Below are 21,518 nucleotides of genomic sequence, written 5' to 3'. Positions count from 1 at the left end.
CCAGAATTTTATGCAGCAGAAAGAGAAAGGAACCAGATAAAGGTTAAACAGCAGGGTGAGGAGGAGGGGCGTTCCCCCTCCTTTTAGATAAGTCTGTATTGAGGAGTAAACGCGTCCAGCTGGAAACTGCAACGAATGTTGGATAGATTGTCCTCTTGATGGAGGGTTTCTTTTAACAGTGGTAGAAGACAGCTGATTTAAATTCTACATGACTACTTCTCCCAGAATGCATTACCTGTAGCACAAAAATCCCAAACGGGAAATATGTTCATAATGACATAAAGTGTTGTGGCCACCTAAGGGGGCTCTGAATTCAGAAGGTGTGAGAGGATGGCGGACTGTTAGACATATCAAGGTTAGACATTTACATGGCAGTCTAGGAAGTGGTGAGAGTGCTCTCCATGCATATGACTTTGGGCCGTATGTAGGTAATCTACATTTACCGATTCTAAAATACCGAATTTTACTGATTCGGTATTTTAGAATCGGTAAATGCTATGTAGGAAAAACTTCTGTAAATTTGACCGATTTGGTAAAATTCTGTAATTACCGATTCGGTATTTACCGATTCTGTAATTCCCATTGATTCCTATGGGCCTGGAGGCCCATAGGAATGAATGAGAATTACTGATTCGGTAAACACTGAGTCGGTAATAGGGGGAAGACTTACAAGGGTGGCAGGGCGTCACATTGACACCCTATTGCACCCCTGAATAGTGCATTGGTGCACATGTGGCAGACATACATGCCCTAAGCGCATGTATTTCTGCCACATGGCACTGTTAAAAATTGCAAAAAATTGATTTTTTAACGGTTTTCGATATTTACCACCAACTTGTAGTTGTTGGTAAATAACGAATCCTGAAATGAGAAAAGCACTCATTTGAGTGCTCCCTACATTAGGGATTCAGTAATTTACCGAATCTGTATTTTAAGAATTTGGTAATTTACCTGTTCCTTAAATTACCGATTCGGTAAGTTACCGGATTCTTCAATTTGGCCTCCTACATCTGAAAAGCCTAATACCGGTCGGTAACGGCTGAAATTCGGTAATTTATGCCGTTACCAACCGGTATTAGGCTACCTACATCTGGCCCTTTGACTTTTGTGTTTACAACCTCTGACTAATTAGAAAAAACTGCGAAATGCATCTACCATAATGCTTTGGGAGAACTGCTGCTAACTTGTTGGCAATGTTTTCTGCCCGCTACATTCTTAACTACCCCCTCCCTTTTGGCTGTGGAGGGTATTAGTGACAGAGGGACAGCTTAAATGTGAGAAAGGAATGTATGACGTTAAAACGCATACATTTACAATGCATGCCTTTACAACACAGTTTTTACTTTGCGACATCCTTTACAATACATTCTTTTACATAGCATGCCATGACATCTCACTATCAGAAACTACCTTTACAACGCATTCCATTACATCGCATTATACCTTTACAATGCATAACATTACAATGCATACCATTGCATTGCATTTAAGGTTAGTGTTGGATAATGTAGGGGTAAAAATTACTATTCTAACTCCAGTGAGTGCAACAGTAGGGTAAGTGTCGGATAGTGTAAGGGTACTATGCGTTGTAATGGTATGCGTTGTAATGCCTTTCGATGTAATGCCTGCATTGTAGTAACCTACGTTGTTCTGACATGCGCTGTAGTGACATGCAATGTAATGGCTGCGTTGTAATGACATGCGATGTAAAGGATGTTGCGATGTAATGAGTGTTATGTAAAGGTAGTGTGATGTAATGACTGCTTTGTAAAGGTTGTTTCCCGTTAGAAAGCAGTGTCCAGACCCCTGGGGTAAGTTGTGAAGAAAATAAATGCAGGGGCTCTCATCAGGGGGCAGCCTGCACCAGCCGGTTTCTCCTGTTAGCTTTGCCTAAAACAGAACCAACTATTAACCATGAAAGTGGGGAGAGGATGTGGTGTAATGGTCAGAGCTGCTGATTTTGGAGCTGGTGAACCAGGTTCAAGTCTTGGCGTCAGCTCAACATTCTGCGATTCTGAGCAAACCACTTAATCTCCCTGGGCCTACCATAAATGAATGTGTCCTTAATTGGTGCTCATGAAAAACATTGGTGTTGAGGATTGAGTGCCGGTGCACCAGAAACCACTGGCTCAATTTAAGCACTATCAGGGCCTCTTTTAACAGACCAACTGAGGACAACGCGATACAAAAGGGGATGATGGACGGAGCGTTTGAGCAAATCAAACACTCACCCCAGTCATCTGATCTGGGTTTAATCCATCACCATTCTTTAGCTCACTCAGCCACCCCAGTTCAGACATGGCCCTTGCTCACTTGGCCACTGGATTCAAGATAGCCTGGCTGATGAGGATTATGAATCCGAAACCGGTCCCAGGATGCTTGTTTCCGGTCCAGGGAAGACATGGCTTGGCAGTTCGGGCTGGACTGTTCCCATGAGGCACAGGGTCAGACTGATTTGCATATGGCAATGTCTGAACTGGGGTGGCTGAGAGAGCTAAAGAATGGTGATGGATTAAACCCAGATCAGTTGACTGGGGGTGAATGTTTGATTTGCTCATTCGCTCCGTCCATCATCCCCTTTTGTATCACAACTGAGGACAACGCTAATTCAAACTGTTGTATGGTGCCTCTGACAATCCCTGGAATAATGTGCTAGCAGGTGCACTAGTCGCTGGTCCATGCAGAGCGTCTTTGATCGACTGTTCATTTTCTCCCAGTCGTCAGCTTCCCTTCACTATCTTCCTCTCTGTCATTATCACCATTCCACTGTCTTTTTAGAAGGGGGAGGTTCACATGGCAAAGCAACTTTAACATCACAGCAGGGGCAGCTGGGGGATTCTAAAAGTGGTGAGGCAGAAAGTTCAATCTGAAATGAATGGAGCGAGAAAGCGAATCTGCAATGAAGGAGGCTGGTGCACGGTTTTGCCTGCTGTGAAAGCATCAGGAAAATGTTTCTTTTTTAGCTTTATTACAAGAAAACTTACTCCAAAATTTTGAAAACATGGGGTTCAAATTATGCATTCTATAGTACAGTACAGTACAGTACAGTGTAGTATAGTACAGATTCCTAAATTGTAATACTGAGCATGCCATGTGTCTCTCCAATGACCGCCTAGGGGCTATGTTATGTTACAGGATTTGTAAAGCACGGTCCGACCCGCAGGCATCCTAGCGCTGATTATGGAAAAGAAATGTTCAGCAGAGTCAGGAAGAAGCATTTAGAACATAGCTCTTGAGGAAGCAGGTTTTAAGGGCCTTCCGAAATCCCAACTCATTCTCAATCGAGCGGATGGCCAAGGGGAGAGAGCTCCAAAGCTTTGCTACATTGAAACTAAAACATCGTCCACCATTTCTGGCTCCTTTAACCGAGGGCACGGAGGCTAGATGTAAATGAGAGATTCCAAGTTGCCTGTTTTGTAATGTGAGGGCTAACTCGCTGACGTAAAATGGGGGAACACGTGCGTGTAACGCTCTGTGGGCTACAAACAGATCTGAATTTGATTCTCGGAGTGACCGCGAGCCAGTGAAGAATTTTCAAACTGTTTCAGGCTGACTCGTGTCTGGGAATCCCAAGTAGGAGGTGTGCCGCAGCATTTTGCACCACTTGTAGTTTCGAAGTGACTGCGAATGGAAAGCCCAGATACAGTGAGTTGCTGTAGTCCAGGCGCGAAAGGATCAAAGCCTGAACTCCCAGCCTCCTCGCCATCTGAGGGAGCAGAGGCAGACTCTTGTGAGCATGCGCAGGATTCTATGACAACTGGCTGCATGTTTAGTGGCCTGAGTTTCCATCTTCAAAGCTTTATCAAGCCACACCCCCAGGCGTTTTATAGCTTTATTAGCAACTGGGGAGGGGGCGGCAGAAGTGAAACATCCTGGCCAGCCCAGGGCCCATTTATTTAATTTTAAAAAAAATATATATTTTTTATTGAGCACTGCAATTAATACACAGGTGTATACAGTTAAATCATAAGCATTTTGAAGGCTTCGCAGAAGAGCAAGGCATCTCGGATGTTGTCTGCATGTTAAAACAAAGCATGCATGTACGTCACAGAAAATACATCATGACTTGCAGCATAAATGTACAAACTGTATATCCAGACAGGTAACAACAACCCTAATGAGTAGTATCCTGTGCAGTACACATTACATCCCCCACCTAAAATAACCCTCCCCAAACAATACCCCAACAAACAACTGAAGTGCCGCTACACAGGCTACACACCTGGCTGATGTTCCTGCGCACAGTGCGTTTCAGATCTGAGAATCCCAGGAAGGGGCGTGTACTGAGGGGGGGGGGGGAGAAGGGGAGGGGAGAGAAACAAAGAGGGGAGCAAGGAGAGGGTGAGACCAAAGGGGGAAGGGACAAAGTAACAGGGCCGGATAAGGAAGCAGAAGGGAGGCACCCAGGTAAAGCGTGGGTAAGCATGGGTCCGCCAGCACCTATAGCACTGCACCACTGTCCTGCCTACTATATTACGAACCCATAGGCTCAACATCCTCCAATAGCTTTGAATTGTTCCACCAGGTGCGCCCAGTCCAGTGAAATCCTCCCTTTCAGCAACATCCCACCTGCCCACTGCTTCACGCCAAGCGCCCACTCGCGGCGCTAGACTAGACTTCCAGCGTCGTGTTATCATCCGTTTTGTCAGCATCAGAGCCAACCCTGCCAATCTATGTAGCAATTTTGCCATCCTCGGGAGGGGGAATATTCCCAAAAGGCAGGCCTCGATTGTATCCCATGGCATGCGCTCCGTCAACTCCACCAACCCCCTAACAACCTCTGACCAAAACCCCTGCGGCACCTGTCAGTACCATATCATATGAAGAAAATCTGCGTCATGCGTCCTGCACCGCAATCATACCGCGGTCGTCGTGGGAAACATTTTTTTTATATTAGTATAGAGTATGCTTTATGTAGAACAAATAACTGAATCGTTTTCAAACGGCAATTCTGAGAAACTTGCCGGGGATGTTCTAGCATTCGTGCCCATTCTCTATCCAGCTCTATCCAGCTCCCGCCCCAAGGTCAAGGCCCACTTCTGCCTAAGATGTTTCAGCATGCAAATGTTCTCTCATGCCTCGGTAAAGCCAGCGCACCAAGTGTCGGCAATGTCACATAATGTGTAGTGATCTCATTAATTGAAAAGTCCTGGGTTAGCCCAAGGCCCATTGAGGGGAAGAGTCCTCCACAGGACCATGAGTTTGGTCTTTAATACATTAAGCTTGAAGCAGGATGTGTACATACAGCTGTCAACCCATTCCAGGCAAGGGACCAATGTGAATGGTAAAGGGTCGTTGTCAAGACCAAATGAACAAACCGGCAGGGGAACTTCGGTGTAGGACAATGTTGAAATCGGCCAGAGTTTGCAGGAACAAGTTAAATAATGTGGGGCTGAGTGAAGATCTCTGTGGCACTCCACAGGTGACGGGAAAGACCTCGGATTAGCAGCCTTTTTGAAATATCTGAAGGAGTGCTCCTTCAAAAAGGAGCTCACCCCCATCCAGGAGCTTGCCAGAAACAGCTGCTCTGCTAATCCATTCCAGAAGTGTGGGATGGTCCACGGTATCAAAGATAGGAGTATAATAGCAACTGTGGCCTCTTAGTCCAATCTCCTCTTGGCATCCTCCAACTCCACTAGGAGGGCAGTCTCAGTACTGTGCTTGGGCCGAAAGCCGGTTTGCATGTGGCGCAATAGAGAGTTGAACTCTGGAAAGTCTGAGAGATGTCTATTAACATGTTTCGCGGCCACTTTACTGATTACAGGGAGTAAAGAGATTGGGCAATAGTTCCCCAGACTTGATGGCACAAGGTTGGGCTTCTTTATAATTGCCTTGACCATTACGTATTTTCAATGCTGTGGCACCGTGCCCAAGTCCAGAGAAAGATTAACCATTTGGAGCATGAAAGGTAAATTGTTTCAGCCTCAAGACTAAGAATATTGCAGGGCGGATCAATGGGCACCCAGAGGTGATTTGACCAAAAAGGGCAGTAAACTTGTCCAGTAAGGAAAGCAAATTCAGAGAGTACAGGAGAATCACACTCTTTACGGCTACTCATGAGGATGGGATCGAGGCTTCCATCCACCTTTTAGAAAGATCAGTAAATATCTGAGATTTTGGTGTCAAAAAAGCAGCAGGCGAATTGCATCTGCCCTTTGATGGTTCTGAAATAGGGCTATTAGAGGTTGGTTCAAATAAAGTTTTGTGATCCTAAACATTTCCCTCGGGGAGTTAGCATTTTCGGTAATTCTAATTTCATAATAAGCGGCTTGCGCAAGCTTAATTCCTGCACGGTAGGCCCTTACTGTTTCCTGATATATGAGTTTTTTACATTTCCTATAATCCTACCTCTATTCCCTCTCAGCAATCACACTTTTTTCTTAAATTTGAATTGAATTTGAATTTTTAGCTATTTGTAGAGCGCACATTCACTAGGCAGTTTCTTGGCGCTATAGGATTTCAAACTGAAGGGGAAAGACGGGGGCTATGGGCTAAAAGCTTGCTGGTAACAGAAAGGTCTTAAGAGCTCTGCGAAACTCCATGTAGGAGGGGGAGGATCTGAGAGGGGGGAAGGGAATTCCAGAAAGTAGGTGCAAGTACCGAAGATTTCTGGCCACCGGATTGTTTTTTCTTGAACCGGGGGATGACTAACAAGGACTTGGAGGAAGAACGTAAGTCTCTGTCAGGGCTGTAATTGATAATGGCGGAATTGATAAACGCTGGGGCAGTGCCCGCCCGGGCTTGGAAGGTGAGGCAGCCAAGTTTGAAGAGGGCTCTTTGTTTAATTGGAAGCCAATGGAGGGTCGTGAGAAGAGGGGAGGAGTGATGGTATTTCGATAGGCCATGCACCAGGCGAGCTGCCTGGTTCTGCACCATCTGGAGGCGTTGAAGTGCGTAGGCGGGAGCACCATTGTAAATGATGTTCCCGTAATCGATCTTAGATAAGACCATGGCCATGACAATCAATTTAAGTGTGGAATGAGAGAAAAACCGGGATACTTTTCTAATGATACGTAAAGTAAAAAAATAGGAAGAGACAACAGAACTTATATGGGTGTGAAGTGCCAGGTGGTGATTGAGCGTAATACCAAGGGTCTTGACAGAGTAAGAAGGAGAGGGAGGGGGGCCAAAAGAGGAGGGCCAAATGGAAGGCGACCAGGGGTTGCCGCTGCGTCCAGTCAGAATCAACTCTGTTTTATCCGGGTTGAGTTTAAGATGGGTTGCATTCATCCAAGCCCGGATAAACAGTAAGACAGACTGGAAGCTGGAGGCGCCTGGTGAAGGGGAAGAAAAATTAAAAATAATTTGGAGGTCATCAGCATAGTTGTAGACTGTGACCTCCATTTGTTGGAGTGCAAAAATAAGAGGAAAGATGTAAAGGTTAAATAAAATGGGGGAAAGAGAAGAGCCCTGGGGAACCCCGCATTTCACCCTGCTAGGTGGGGCCGAAAATTCGGCAAGATGGATCGCCTGTGTGCGTCCCTCCAGGAAGGATCCTATCCAGGCGAGAGCCTGTTCCCCTATGCCCGCCGCCTCGACACGGGACAGAAGGATGGAATGGTCTACTGTGTCAAAAGCGGCGGACAGGTTGAGGAGGACCAATGCCTGAGGGGTCTTGGTATCGAGTCCTTCCCTGAGTTGGTCCATAACTGAAATGACCACCTTCTCGGTGGAATGCCGGGGGCGGAAGCCCGCCTGGCAGGGTGCAAGGTAGTTGCTGCTCTCTATGAAGGAGCTGAGCACCTGGGTGACGTGGGACTCTGCTACTTTTCCCAAATAAGGGAGAAGGGATATAGGGCGGTAGTTTGCAGGGGAAGAAGGGTCGGCTCCTGGTTTTTTTAATATAGGAAAAATTATGGCAGTCTTCAAGGAGGCCGTAACAAAGCCAGAGGTAAAACAGTTGTTCAGGAGGGCCTCTCTAAGATGAGGGAGTACCAGGGGGCAGACTTCTTTTTAATACTTTGCTTGAATAAAATATTAGAAATAGTTTGGCCAAGGAATGGGTTGTCCATTCTGAAATCCTGTTGTTGTCTTGATGATTTGAGCCCAATGAAGGTGAGGTCAAAATTAGGATCCTTCTCTAATTGTGAGGATTTAGTCACGACCAGCGCAACCTTCCAACACCAAAGGGTTTAAATCTGAGGGCAAGCCAGGAATCAGGAGGATCGAGAGGATTTAAAAAATGACAAGTCCAAGGGACTGGTATAGGGTCCAAGACCTGAAGCTTGGGATTGCTTAAAAAGTTGGGGCCAAGCCCCTTTTTGTAGGTAGGGCCATGTACTCTTTGGCCAATTTCCAACGTTGTTCAGAAGACTAAATGCTATGGTATTGTCTGGCTCATCAAAGTGAAGGTTCAGGTCACGCAGGATAAAGCATCTGGTAGAGCCTGGTTGCAAAAGAAATACATTCAATTTGCTTTTGAAGCAGGTAAAGGGTAAAGAAGAGGTGTAGCCACCTAACTGGAGAACCAGCTCCAGCTCTTTCTGGTGCATAAGGACAGGACTTTATAAGAGGTGCACTGGATGAGTTAGGAGATGCATGACTTGCCTCCTCATGGGAATTATTTCCCCCTTATCACAGTCATCTTATCACTCCCAGAAAGCTGTGTCTAAGGTGAAGCACTTCCTAGATCATCATGAAAGAAAACATCAGCAGTCTATTAAAAAATGAACTAAATAATCAGAGACCAAATGTAGGTTTTACAAATGTGGGGTCAATGGAAGAATTAATATAAAAATGATAATGCCTCAGTTCGGGCACAAAAGAGAAGCCAAGGTGCGGCTGCAATACTAGTGGATGGAGGCCTGGACCTGGCCACAACACTTACAGTGACTGACCAGTTGGTGCTGTCGGATGGTTCAATCGTCCTGTAGTCAAATGGGTGCTAAAGTGGCAAAATAAATGCTAGGATGCGGTGCTGCACCCCTTGAGTTATGTCCTCCAGAACTAGATCTTGCTGACTTCCAACCTCAGCAAACCCATTCACGCATTAAAACCACCCGCTATCACTGGCCCTGGCCTTTAACAAGCTGTTGGCCTGGTGATTTTGCCCTTGGCCACAGCAGTCAGCAACGCTAGGGATACATAAGCAGCACTGATAAATTTGCAATTCTCACCACTCCTGATGTCATTTTTCCTACATTGGCTTGTGCTGAAGAGCGAGTACTAAATTGTACAGTGGATGCTGCCTACACAGGATTCAGTATATATGAAAGGTACTTGAAATGTTGATATACTTTTGGATCAATATAGATAAGATGGTTTGAAGAAGTCCTGCTCTCAGCCATAATATTCTCAAAAGATAGCACATTTCTGCCAGATATTCCCCAAACATCTAAATGTCTTTCCACCCCAGAACTGCTATTTTGAGGCCATATTTGAGCCAAATTTGAGCCTCACTCTCTTCCGTAACACTACAACCAACCAACTACCTCAAAACCCCTGTAATTTATACACTATTGCAGATATGGATTGTAAGAATTCCACTCTCATCTCGGGCTACACGCTTTCCTTCTGAATTATATGACAAAGCAATAAGATGATAATTAGCACCTTCGTGCAATATCTGGTGCATATAAAAACTACATGGATGCCATCATTACAAAATTCACAAATTCATAGGAGAGCTTTTCCCAAGGCCCCCGTGGCATACTTCAGGGTTAAAATGTTCATTCTTATTAATAGGAATAGTTGTTAGATTTTAAGGTCAATATTACAGGTCAGAAAAGGTTGGGGACTTTTAAATATATATGAGGACTGTATTTTTCCTTTTTTAAACAGGATTCAGTATCAAGGTTTGTACTAATATTGCACATTTGTTCTTTTAATAGACCTTTAGCTGCAATGCAGGCATTTCATCTAATGTATATTTTTTTAGATGAAACATCCTTACAGCATAAATGAAGTTTCTATAAAAAACAGACTGCTCTCTTTTTCTATCAAAAATTTCACAGCACATTAACCTTCTAAGTGTAAAAGCTTCACTCTTTATCAAGCGGTGACCCCAAAGGAGCACTGCTGTTAATGCCTGTGCAAAGGAGCTAATCAATCCAAATTCCAACCTCAGCACCTGAACAGTGGGTAGCCTAATGTATTCAGATGATCTCAGATCACACAGTTTACGCAAGATTTTACCCTCTATTGAGTCCAAAAAGGACCATTTTTCTTCTTTAGCTATTTCCACAGGGAATAAAATGGACGTTCAAACAATACACTTACAATAAATGAACAAAATGACGAAAACCAGTTACCATGAGATGCCTTACTAGAAACATGCTGTATATGTTTTTTTCATTTAAACTACTAGTAAAAAAACATTTCCTAAAGCCTTTCTCTTTAACCCCTTCACTGCGGCGGCTATTCCTCCGCAGTGCTAAGGGGGGAGGGCGGGCGAGCGGCAGGCGCATGCTGGTGACGGAACCGCTCCGTCACCAGCATCGGTTGCGCTGTGCTCATGATGGAGCGGTTCCGTCACGTCCCCGCCCGCTCAATAGAACGCGCCGCGCAGGCGCGACGGCCGGGCCATGACGGAACCTCTCCGTCATCAGCACAGCCCGACCGAGGCTGATGACGGAGCGGTTCCGTCATCAGCAGGGGAGGGGTTAAAGATCAGAAAATTACTTTTTGAGGTATTGATTTTTAAAAAGTGCCTCTATGCATAGTGTTGGCGGCCAGTGGCGGTCCCTGCAGGTAAGCAGGGTGGGGTGGGGGCAGGGCGGGTGGGAGGTGGGGAAGTAGACTGACGACGCAATAGGGAAAATTAAATAAATAAATAAATAATTCCTATTCTGTCCTCTGTTGGCCGCATGTCAGGCTTTTTTTCATGCCCTTCGGAGTTAGATCAAAAATCACAATGTCATCTGTGTACATTAAAGAGGAATCATCCTCATTAGAATTATTTAAATCCAAAGGCAAATCAAATATATAAAGTGAAAATAATAAGGGCGCCAGCAGACAACCCTGTTTTAATCCATTATAGGTAGTTATTGTGAACGAAAGGCCTTGGACACCCCCCTGCAATACCTGACACCAAGTTGATGAGTGCAATGCTCTAATTTTTCTTATGAGGTTTGCGGGTGTGCCTAGCCATAATAGTTTTCTCCCAAAAATGTGTCTATCAACTCTTTCAAAAGCGGTGCTAAATTGTATAAAAGTAGTATAAAGATTATCCACAGATCATTACATATTTTTCCGCTATTAATTGCAGCATAGCTATATTGTCTTGTGTGCAACAGTTTTTCCTGAATCCAGCTTGTTCTATGGGGTATTATCTGTTCTTTGACCACCCAATCCTGAAAATGTTCTAGGATACTTTTTGCGAAGATCTTCCCAACTGAATCGAGTAAGGCAATCTGCCTATAATTGTTAGTGGACCTTTTTGTTTTTTTTAGAGTGGAATTATAATGGTCCCGGACCACGATTCGGGGAGTACTGCATAGACATAGCACTAAAGCTATAAAGCACTAAAGTCAGCTGCCATCACAAAAAATGAAGCAAATGGCTCTAATATCTAGACCCTGTTTTCCATGCATACTGTAAAAAAAATCTATTTCGATTGATGTGTCTATTTGTTCCCTTTGGGAATTTGGAATTCACAGAACATTGCGATTTTAGCACAGCTGCCCAGAGTATCTTTCCAATGATATGATGATGATATGATAGATGTATTTCTAGAGCGCGCGTTCACCAACGGTTTCTTGGCGCTTAGTGGAAAATGCTTGAACATGTGCAGCAGGAGAGCCAATAATCGAAAGCCAGGGAGAAAAAAGCCACGTCTCGTCAATCTATAGGACATTTATACAAAACATGGTGGAGGGCATTGAACTATGGCATCCCTGTAGCCTAATCACCTGAGACTGCCGAAGGGCGCAGTGCCTACAATTGAGTCAATTTCAACCCAATTTTAACCGGAAATGGAAAAACTTGAACAGCAAAGTGAATTAATGACAGTTGGCTCATCTTTGCACTACTACAAATGTAGTTGTTTGCAGTAGCGGCTGCTACAGGAGGGGGTAATGGAGCGGGAGGGTTGTGGGGGGATATTCATTAATAGAAAAAAAATCCTTTTCCCAAAGACCCCTCAGTACCACTCACATAGGCCAGCCCTGCCACTTGCCATTTATGTGTATGATTCTCTGCTGACTCTGCCCTGGGCAAAACAATCAGACCCAGGTAGGCACATGCTGCATCACTGCTAAAACAGGCCCTGCCCACCGCTCCTGATATCACTGCTCCAGCTTGACCCTCGAGGGCAAGGTAAACCTCACCCAGTGCTGGTGCAATAGCACCCTCTCTATCTTCTTTTCACCTTCCTCTAAAAAAAGACTGTCTCGATTGGTTAAGCGCAAAAACTCTGCAGCCATTAGTGTTCTGTTGCATGTTGTTCTCCTTTTCGTTCTCTTTCACCGTGAATAGTGGGGCAAGGCCCCCAACACCCCTTAAGCCCAGGCGCCCTTGCGTCCCAGTGATGAGAGTGAACCAGAGACAGTGTGACACAGACTTAAAGAAGGAGGCAAAAAACGAAAGAGAGCAAGACAAGTGATGAAGAAGAAAGAAAAATGAGCAAAAAAGAGAAGGAAAGGGGAAGTGAGAATGTGCATAAAGGCTTAGTGAAAACACTATGCAAGAACAAGATTTGCTACATGAATTAAAAAAATACAATAATTCAAGTGAAAGCTGAATGGCAGAGGGACACATTTGCAAAGCCTCACAACTCCCGACTCGGTGTAATTTATCTCAAACTATGGGTTGCTACACAAAGACTATTCGTCGTTTTCAAAAACACAACAAAGCGCTGAGGGCAGTGAGAGCACCTGCGCTGTTCGACAACCTGTACCCTGCGTGTGAGTTCCTGCTCCAAGGCGTCCACTTACAAAAGTGCAGAAAACATATTGCATTTCAAACAAGCTTTGTTCTACTACGATCGAATTCCTTGAGTGGTATAAAGCAGAGTCCAATTTCCTCTATTGAGGTATAGGTTTGGGCTAATATTCGTGAAAGCAGATTATGCCATTCAGACGTGTTTCCCTCCAGTCTGCACTCACACGTTGCACCTTCATTAGAAATGCTCGAGTGTCAGAAGGTGGAGACAAAAGCACACAGCTGACATTGCATAACCCGAGGTCTTTGCTGAGGGGAAATATATGCTAAATATAGGCAATTAAACATGACAGCTTGGCAAACATGTCAAATATAACCATTTCGGTCACATGCTCAGAACTCTGCCTGTGTCCAAGTCCTCTGTAATTAGTCTCTGTTTGTTACAGACATAAAACGTGTTTAATGCATGAAGAAAAGAAATTAAGTGAGAAAAAGAGCGAACTCTCGGAATATATGAATGAGATTCATTCTTTACGCCAGACAAAGGTTCAGCATATTTGAAATGGACCAAAAATAGTGCTTGTATTTAAAAATCTAAATGAAAGGTTTCTCTGCATTTATTGTTTCTTCGGAATGAATCATGCATGGATCAAGTGAAGTAAAATGTGGAAACCTACGTGTGAAATCTATCTTGGACACATAACACCCCAGTCTATTAACAAAACAGCTCCCTGGTACAGTTCTACTCTTTCACAAAGGCAGGTTTGCTGAGAGGCCTTTCCTGGAGTGCAAACCCCAGGACAGGTAGGCCATGAATGAGGGGTTCATTGTGCATATCTGGAACAGGAGTGATAAGGGCATTATGGGGGGTGGAGAGACCTTCGCATAAAAGGGATTGCATGCCCTGATTTGGGCTTGTCTTTGATGCTGATGCATTAGGTGACAGAGCTTTGGATAGGGAATGGAGGGAAAATGTTGGAGCATCAAGAAATAAACATACCTGAATCTTGAGTTGGCAAAGAAGGGTTTGGTGTTGGTGTGGTAAGCAGAAGGGGCAAAGCCACAGGTGCTTTAGAGCATTAGGGAAAGGAATGTGCAGGAGGACGTGTTGTACACCGTGATCCCGCCTGCCTCGGGCCTTATGCTGGCAGGTATGCTCCTGGCTATCGAACTAGAATATTAAGGTATACAAATATCAGGGACAAAATATAGAAAGGTAAGTATAGATTTCTATACCTAACTCCAGTTATATGTACCATAAAAATATACATATATATTAATAGTAGTGTATGTGGATTTAAGAATAGTAAATCTATACTTCCTCTATATGTACTTACCTTTCTATACTTTGGTCTTTGATATTTTGTCCATGCTATTCTTATATCTTCATTTTCTTGGCCTCCATATTCAGTAGTACAATCAAGATGGAGGCTGATTTTGAAAGATGAAGCACAGCATAGGTTTGTAATTGTAAAAACATTTACTGGGAGTTGGAAGAAGTAGCAGGAAGACGCAAGATGAAGGCAATAGGTCAGTCTGCTTAGGGCAGCGCAATCATTGGGATCTTGGTAGAGCTGAAGGTGTCATGTATGACGTTTGAATGTGTGGTAGTGAGCAGACAAGTTGATCGTGATAATGCAGGAAGGTGGATCACATTTCTTTATAAAAATGATCTCAACATTTTCCTACAAAGAACAATCGAGATCAGAGTCGTCAAGAAAAGTGAAGTGCAGTGCAGTGATGGAGGGAAAGGATATGATGTCAGTGCTGGAAAGGTAATAGTGAAACAGTCCTTTCATATGTGGCATCAAATACGATCCACTGGCATGGAGTGCATGAGTTTGTTACGTACTGAAGGAGAAGGTATGTTTATCACTGCAAACAGGTAATGGAAGAAATCAACATAGGTAATAGTGTCACCCTGAGAGGTACTAAAGAGGCAGGAGAGGATGGCTGTCCACCACACCTTTAATCTTTTTTTGTTTTTCAGAAAATAACTCTCAAACTGGGAGTTTGCTTCTTAAAAACAAAAAAATAATGACCCCACACACAAGGAGTTTTCTCTCAGGGGTTCGTGTGGGCATTATTTATTTTTTCTGTTGATAAAAAAATGACATTACATGCTTCACCCTAAATAGGGCGGGCAGTGTAATGCCCTCTGCTGAAAGCCATTGGCTATGAACGAAGCTGTCAATTGCCAGAGCCAATAGAAACTTTACAGTCTCTAAAGGAGAGAAACCAATGTTTCCTGGTTTTTGCCCTGACTCTTGGCTGGCAGTGTCTCCTAGCTGTTTGTATTTGCTTCCTGGACGTTAGTATCTTCTTGTTGCTAGAGTTGGACTCTAGGCTGAGGGAGTCAGCCTGTTATAAGAATGTTGGCCTCCAGGGTTGTCCTCGTTGCTACTTTGGATTTATTGGCAGACAATGTCTCCTGGTTTTAAGACTATCAGCTGGCAGTATCTGATGGTTGTTAGTGATGGGCTATAGACTGCTACTGTATTCTGGCTGTGAGTGGCTGGCTCTGGGTATCACTGTCCCTTAGTTATAACGTTTTCTCAGCTAGAAGTGTCTCGTGGTAGGCAGTTTTTGGCTATGAAATGCTAGGGGCTTCAGTGCTTCCTGTTTGCTAGTGGGTCTGGGACTTGCAGTGTTTCTCTGACTGCTAGTGTGCGTCTCCCGATAAGTAGCATACCTGGAAAAGGAATAGCTATTCATGTGAAAAAGGAGGATGAAACAGAATAAGCGACACTAGTTTTACAAGCACCCATTTTCCCATCTCACCTGGAACTGAGACTAGTTTCTGCAGCTCTTTCTTTAATCGAGTAATTTCTTTGCACAGCTGAATATCGTCCATCCTGTAAGGAGAAAGAAAGTGGGACAAGTTGAATCACACAGAATATGTAGGAGATATAAGATATAAATTCAGCATAATTAAATGTGGCTGTTCCTCAAGGAAGTAGCACGAACATTAAAATACCCCTCACTTTGAATTAAAGTTCTGATGGCACCAAGTAGGTGAAGCAAGTGAGCTTGAAGCTCCCTAGAAGAGCTCCATTGTCTCTTCCATCTAATCATCTATCCGTTCATCCTTTTGCTCTTCCGCTTACCAGCCATTCCATTCCATCCATCCGCCCATCCACCCACCCACCCATACATCCGTCATTTGACTAACCCATCCATCAGTAACAGACTACATCCATCATTCGATCCTTTTGTTCATCCATTTAGCCATCTACTTATATTTCTATTTTCTTTGCCATATGTCCATCCGCTCAGATTTTCATTTACTATGCTGTCCATCTATCTCTCCATCCTCTCAGATTTTTATTTACCGTGCCATCCTTTCACCCACCCTTTCATCCTCTCAGATTCCCATTTACTCTGCCATACTTTCACTCATCCATCCATCCAACCGTCCATCCATCCATCCATCCATCCATCCATCCATCCATCCATACATCCATACATCCATACATCCATCCATCCTCTAAGATTTCCATTTAATCTGCCATCCTTTCAATCCATCCATCCTCTCAGATTTCCATTTACTCTACCATACCTTCACCCACCCACTAGCCACCAGTCCATCCATCCTTCCCTACATCCTCTCAACTTCCCATTTACTCTGCCATCCTTTCAATCCACCCATTCTTTCAGATTTCCATTAGTCTGTCATCCTTTCATTCTCCCACCCAACAACCAATACACCCACCCCTTTACCCAGTCATACACCCATCCTTTCACCCACTCATCCATCCATCTTTTCGCCCACCTACCCATTCTTTCACATCTCATGATAACTTAGTATTCTTGAGACTTAAGGTGCTGGACTGCTGTTTTGATAACAAGACTGGTACCGGATCCATAGAAGATATTGTAGATTTCAAGGAAAATAGTGGTTTTCAGTGAAATGGATTCCAAAGAAACTTGTGGTTCGTGTACATTTGTAGGTGGCACATTTGGAAAGGATTCCTGTTTAGCATTCGTGGATAACCTCTATTTTAACTTACTAATTGTGTCCAAAAAATGCATAATTTGGAGCAAGAAGCTTCTTATAGCATCCTTCTGGGGTCAGAAGTGGCAGCGTCCAGTTTAAACATAGAACATGTTTGACTACTAGTAATATTCAATGTAGGGCCTCATGACCGCAGGTCGGAGGCTTTCCGGTTCCCATTGCAGGTTTCACTTTCGACCTCTGCATTACGATGCAGGCAGTCAAAAGTGAAACCGGCCTGTCATTCTGGCTGGATTCCAACGGGCTCGCCCATCGGAGGCCTGCCTGTAATCCCTATGGACAGCATTTCAGCTGTAGGGATTATGAAGTCGGTTTCCGACAGGCTTTCATTGTCGGGCTTTCTGACATGGAAAGCCTGTCGAAAAGCGACATTGGGGGCCCCTAGCAAGGCCCCCTTCACCTTGCGGCCTCCGGTTGGGAACCGAGGGGGACCTATGGTGCCCCCTGTTAATCCCTGCACCATGTGGCAGGCATCCTGAGATACCTGCCCGCTGTGCAGGGATGAACAGATTCTACCATAGTAAAAAGGGAGTATGTGACCACGACCACACCATGGGCGGTCACATTGTCATCGCGTGTCGGAATGTCGAACGGAGGTAGGACGGTCCCGAGACCGCACCAGTATCCGCCCATCATCGTAATTAGGCCCTAAGTGTGAGTATGTTTCTAAAAAACAAAAAAGGAATGCCCCCCACACTCCCTGGGAGTTTGGGGGGGGGGGGGGTCATTATTATTTTCTGTTTGTAATGAACAGGAAAAAAAAGTATATCAGACGATCAAGTCGAAAAAGAGTGGGTGGTCAGTGTAAGTCAGTGGTGACACTCCCATCAGAAAACTAACGGGCAATCCTACTCACAATAGGCTGGCGGACCGAGAGTTTGACGGACTTGGGGGCATATTATCAAGGGGGTTTATCTCCGCTTTTTTGGCTTTAAAAGCCAAGAAAGCGGAGATAAAATTATCTCCCTATTACCAAGCTGTCGCTAACACCAGTTAGCGACAGCTAGTAGGAGATAGCGACCATCTTGGGCCCCACTTTGCATGTCAGTGATATTTATCACTAATGAGATGCAAAGTGGGCGTGCCAAGATGTTAGAGACTGGAAACAGTCCCTAACATCGCTATCTCCTATTACCAACTTTTGGAGATATTCGCGCTAAGCGGGAATATCTCCAAAAGCTAACACCTGCCCTGAGCAGTTCTTAGCCATGTTATCCAATGGGAGGTGGATAACATGGCTAAGAGCATTTGCTCGATAATGCATGAATATCGCTGACTTTTCAGCGATATTCATGCATTTCGGCCGTTTTTTATCGCATTTGCGATAAACCTTGTTAATAGCAAGGTTTATCTGCGATAAAAATCGCCGATGTGCGGCGATAATTTTTGTCTCTAAACAAGTTAGAGACAAAAATTATCGCTAGTTGTTGGTAATATGCCCCTTGGTACTCACGTTTGTGATCGAGTTCATTGTTTGCCAAACTGTATTCAGAGCTGTGTTCCTTCTGCACAAGCTATAAATATGTAAGCCATTTCATGGAGTGCATCCTTTTCATTTACGCAAAAGAAACAATATGTTTTAGTTTTTTGACTATAAGAGCTTGCCAAATTAACTATTAAAAGTAACATTTTAGGTATTTTATTTTTCTATTTGCAGGAACAGAATTCATTTATTTTTTAGCTGAATATTTGTCTTTCTATGAGGCAAGTTACTTGTTGGCAGCTGAAAGCCTGCACCGATTACCTTTAATGAATGCATTTATTTTACATATATATATATATATATATTACACACAAAAAATAAATCCATTCATTCCTCACAGCATAAACAAAAACAATGCGCACAATCACCTAATAAAACAATCCTTAAACCATAGACATAGAAAACATATGCGCTCTGTTTGTGCTTGTTTTTCAAATTTTGGAAAGTAATGTTGCCGTTACAGAGGTGAAAGCAGGCTCACATACATATACTACACATTTTCAAAACATTTTAAAAGCCTAAGTGTCAAAAATGATTATCCAAAGCACATTGGCGCACATAATTTCATAATTATAACAGTGAAAGGCGCTAGTGCCCACCACATATTCACGTGTAAAAGAGGGAGCGAAAGGTAGGACAGGCTAACTGAGTGCCTGATAGAGACTTAGGGGCAAATGCATCAAGGTAATCATTTGAGATTATCAAATAGCACATTTTAATGATTGGCTATTTGGTAATCGCAAATGCCTATCCATGAAGAATTTGCATATAATTTTTCAAATCCTTAAGATTCCCTAATAGCGAATCACAAATTGCAATTCACTATAAAGAATGCATTCTCATTCATTCCTATGTGCCAATAGCCTATAGGCCCATAGGAATGAATGGGAATGCATTAGCAATATGCGATTACCAAATTGGTATTCGCAAATTGAGAATGCAATTCTAAGGGTGCTAGGGGGCCTAAGGCCCTCCTGATGCACCCCAAAAAAGGTAAGTGTGCCCATGTGGCACGCACACATTTCCTAACGGCATGTGTGTGCGCCACATGTCACTTTGAAAAATGCACTTTTGTATATTTTTCAAAAGATTCAGAAATTACCATCAACTTGAAATTTATGGTAAATTGCGATTCCTAAATGCAAAGTCGCATTTTGGAAATGCTACTTGCATCGCATTTAGGGAATCGCAATTTTCGAATCCCTAAATGCATTTGCAATTTAGATCATCGCAAAAAATTGTGATTACCTATATTTCGAATGCAAAATGGTGCATGAATCGGTAAAGGCATTTTACCAGTCGCAAACGGGGCAATTCTGCGAATCAGCCTGTTTGCGACCGGTAAATTGTGTGATGGATGTGCCCCTTAGTATCCCTCAAAGAGAAGAAACAATGTATCTTGTCGGACGCATTCGTCTTAGCAAATCTGATCAAAGTGCATGTGTGCATGTTGAAGACTGAGTATCCATCACAGGGGAGAAAAACAGATTAAATCATGTTGCCTGCAATGCTATATCATGTGGAAGGCATTTGTATTAGCAAACCGCTTCATAGTTTATGCCAATGCGTTCGACACTGTGGCGCGTCATACCTTGCTGCAGTGTCTGAACAGAGGTGGTGTCTCTGGTCCAGCTCTGTATTGGCTGAAATCTTTCTTGGTAGGGCGTAGTTTCCAGGTGCAACAAGGGACATTTCAGTCCAAGGACATTGCACTGGAACAGGGGGTGCCTCAGGGCTCTGCCCTGAGCCCCACTCTGTTTAATTTGTATATGTCTCGCCTGGCAGAGGTTGTACAGGCGTTTGGGGTGGAGTTAGTCTCCTACGCGGACGACACCGAGCTGCTGATCTCCCTATCCCAGGCGCCCTCGGCTGAGGCATCCAACTTTAAAGCATGTATGCAGGAGCTTGCCTCCTGGATGAATAAGAACTGCTTAAAGTTGAATGGAACAGTACAAAAGGGGATGGTGATGGACAGGGCATCTGATTCAATCAATCACTCACACCCAGTCAAAAGATCTGGGTTTAATCCATCACCGTTCTTTAGCCCACTCTGTCACCCCAGTTCAGACATGGCTATATGCAAATCTGACCCTGTGCCTCATGGGAACAGTCCAGCCCGAACTGCCAAGACATGTCTTCCCTGGACCGGAAACAAGCTTCCGAGGTGATGGATTAAACCCAGATCTTTTGACTGGGTGTGAGTGTTTGATTGATTCAGATGCTCTGTCCATCACCACCCCCTTTTGTACTGCTTTTGGCCGCCATAAGTGTGGCAGGGTATGCTCAGACGTGAGTCCCTTGCTCCCTTTGCCACTGGATTCAAGCAAGCCGGGCTGAAGACGGCTGGAATGCCAGAAACCGGTCCTCGGAAGCTTGTTTCCGGTCCAGGGAAGACATGGCTTGGCAGTTCGGGCTGGACTGTTCTCTTGAGGCACAGGGTCAGACTGATTTGCATATAGCCATGTCTGAACTGGGGTGGCAGAGTGGGCTAAAGAACGGTGATGGATTAAACCCAGATCCTTTGACTGGGTGTGAGTGTTTGATTGATTCAGATGCTCCATCCATCACCACCCCCTTTTGTACCGCTTTTGGCCGACATAAGTGTGGCAGGGTATGCTCAGACGTGAGTCCCTTGCTCCCTTTGCCACTGGATTCAAGCAAGCCGGGCTGAAGACGGCTGGAATGCCAGAAACTGGTCCTCGGAAGCTTGTTTCCGGTCCAGGGAAGACATGGCTTGGCAGTTCGGGCTGGACTGTTCTCTTGAGGCACAGGGTCAGACTGATTTGCATATAGCCATGTCTGAACTGGGGTGGCAGAGTGGGCTAAAGAACGGTGATGGATTAAACCCAGATCCTTTGACTGGGTGTGAGTGTTTGATTGATTCAGATGCTCCATCCATCACCACCCCCTTTTGTACCGCTTTTGGCTGCCATAAGTGTGGCAGGGTATGCTCAGATGTGAGTACCTTGCTCACTTTGCCACTGGATTCAAGCAAGCCGGGCTGAAGACAACTGGAATGCCAGAAACCAGTCCTCGGAAGCTTGTTTCCGGTCCAGGGAAGACATGGCTTGGCAGTTCGGGCTGGACTGTTCCCATGAGGCACAGGGTCAGACTGATTTGCATATAGCCATGTCTGAACTGGGGTGGCAGAGTGGGCTAAAGAACGGTGATGGATTAAACCCAGATCTTTTGACTGGGTAT

General features: G+C 44.4%; 1 protein-coding gene across 1 annotated transcript in view; it reads right to left on the bottom strand.

Moving 5' to 3' along the window:
- LOC147702018 (bMERB domain-containing protein 1-like) overlaps positions 1 to 21,518 on the bottom strand; it is a 249,753-nt gene that overhangs the window by 63,196 nt on the left and 165,039 nt on the right. The window contains exon 3 of the mRNA XM_086928738.1: positions 15,601 to 15,674. Coding sequence (XP_086784864.1) covers positions 15,601 to 15,674 — 74 coding nt within the window. The remainder of the gene's footprint in view (positions 1 to 15,600; positions 15,675 to 21,518) is intronic.

Source organism: Lissotriton vulgaris, chromosome 7 (genome assembly GCF_964263255.1).
Source record: "Lissotriton vulgaris chromosome 7, aLisVul1.2, whole genome shotgun sequence".
Lineage (NCBI taxonomy): Eukaryota > Metazoa > Chordata > Amphibia > Caudata > Salamandridae > Lissotriton > Lissotriton vulgaris.
Note: the sequence above shows the minus strand (reverse complement) of the source record. Positions and strands in the feature narration are given on the sequence as shown.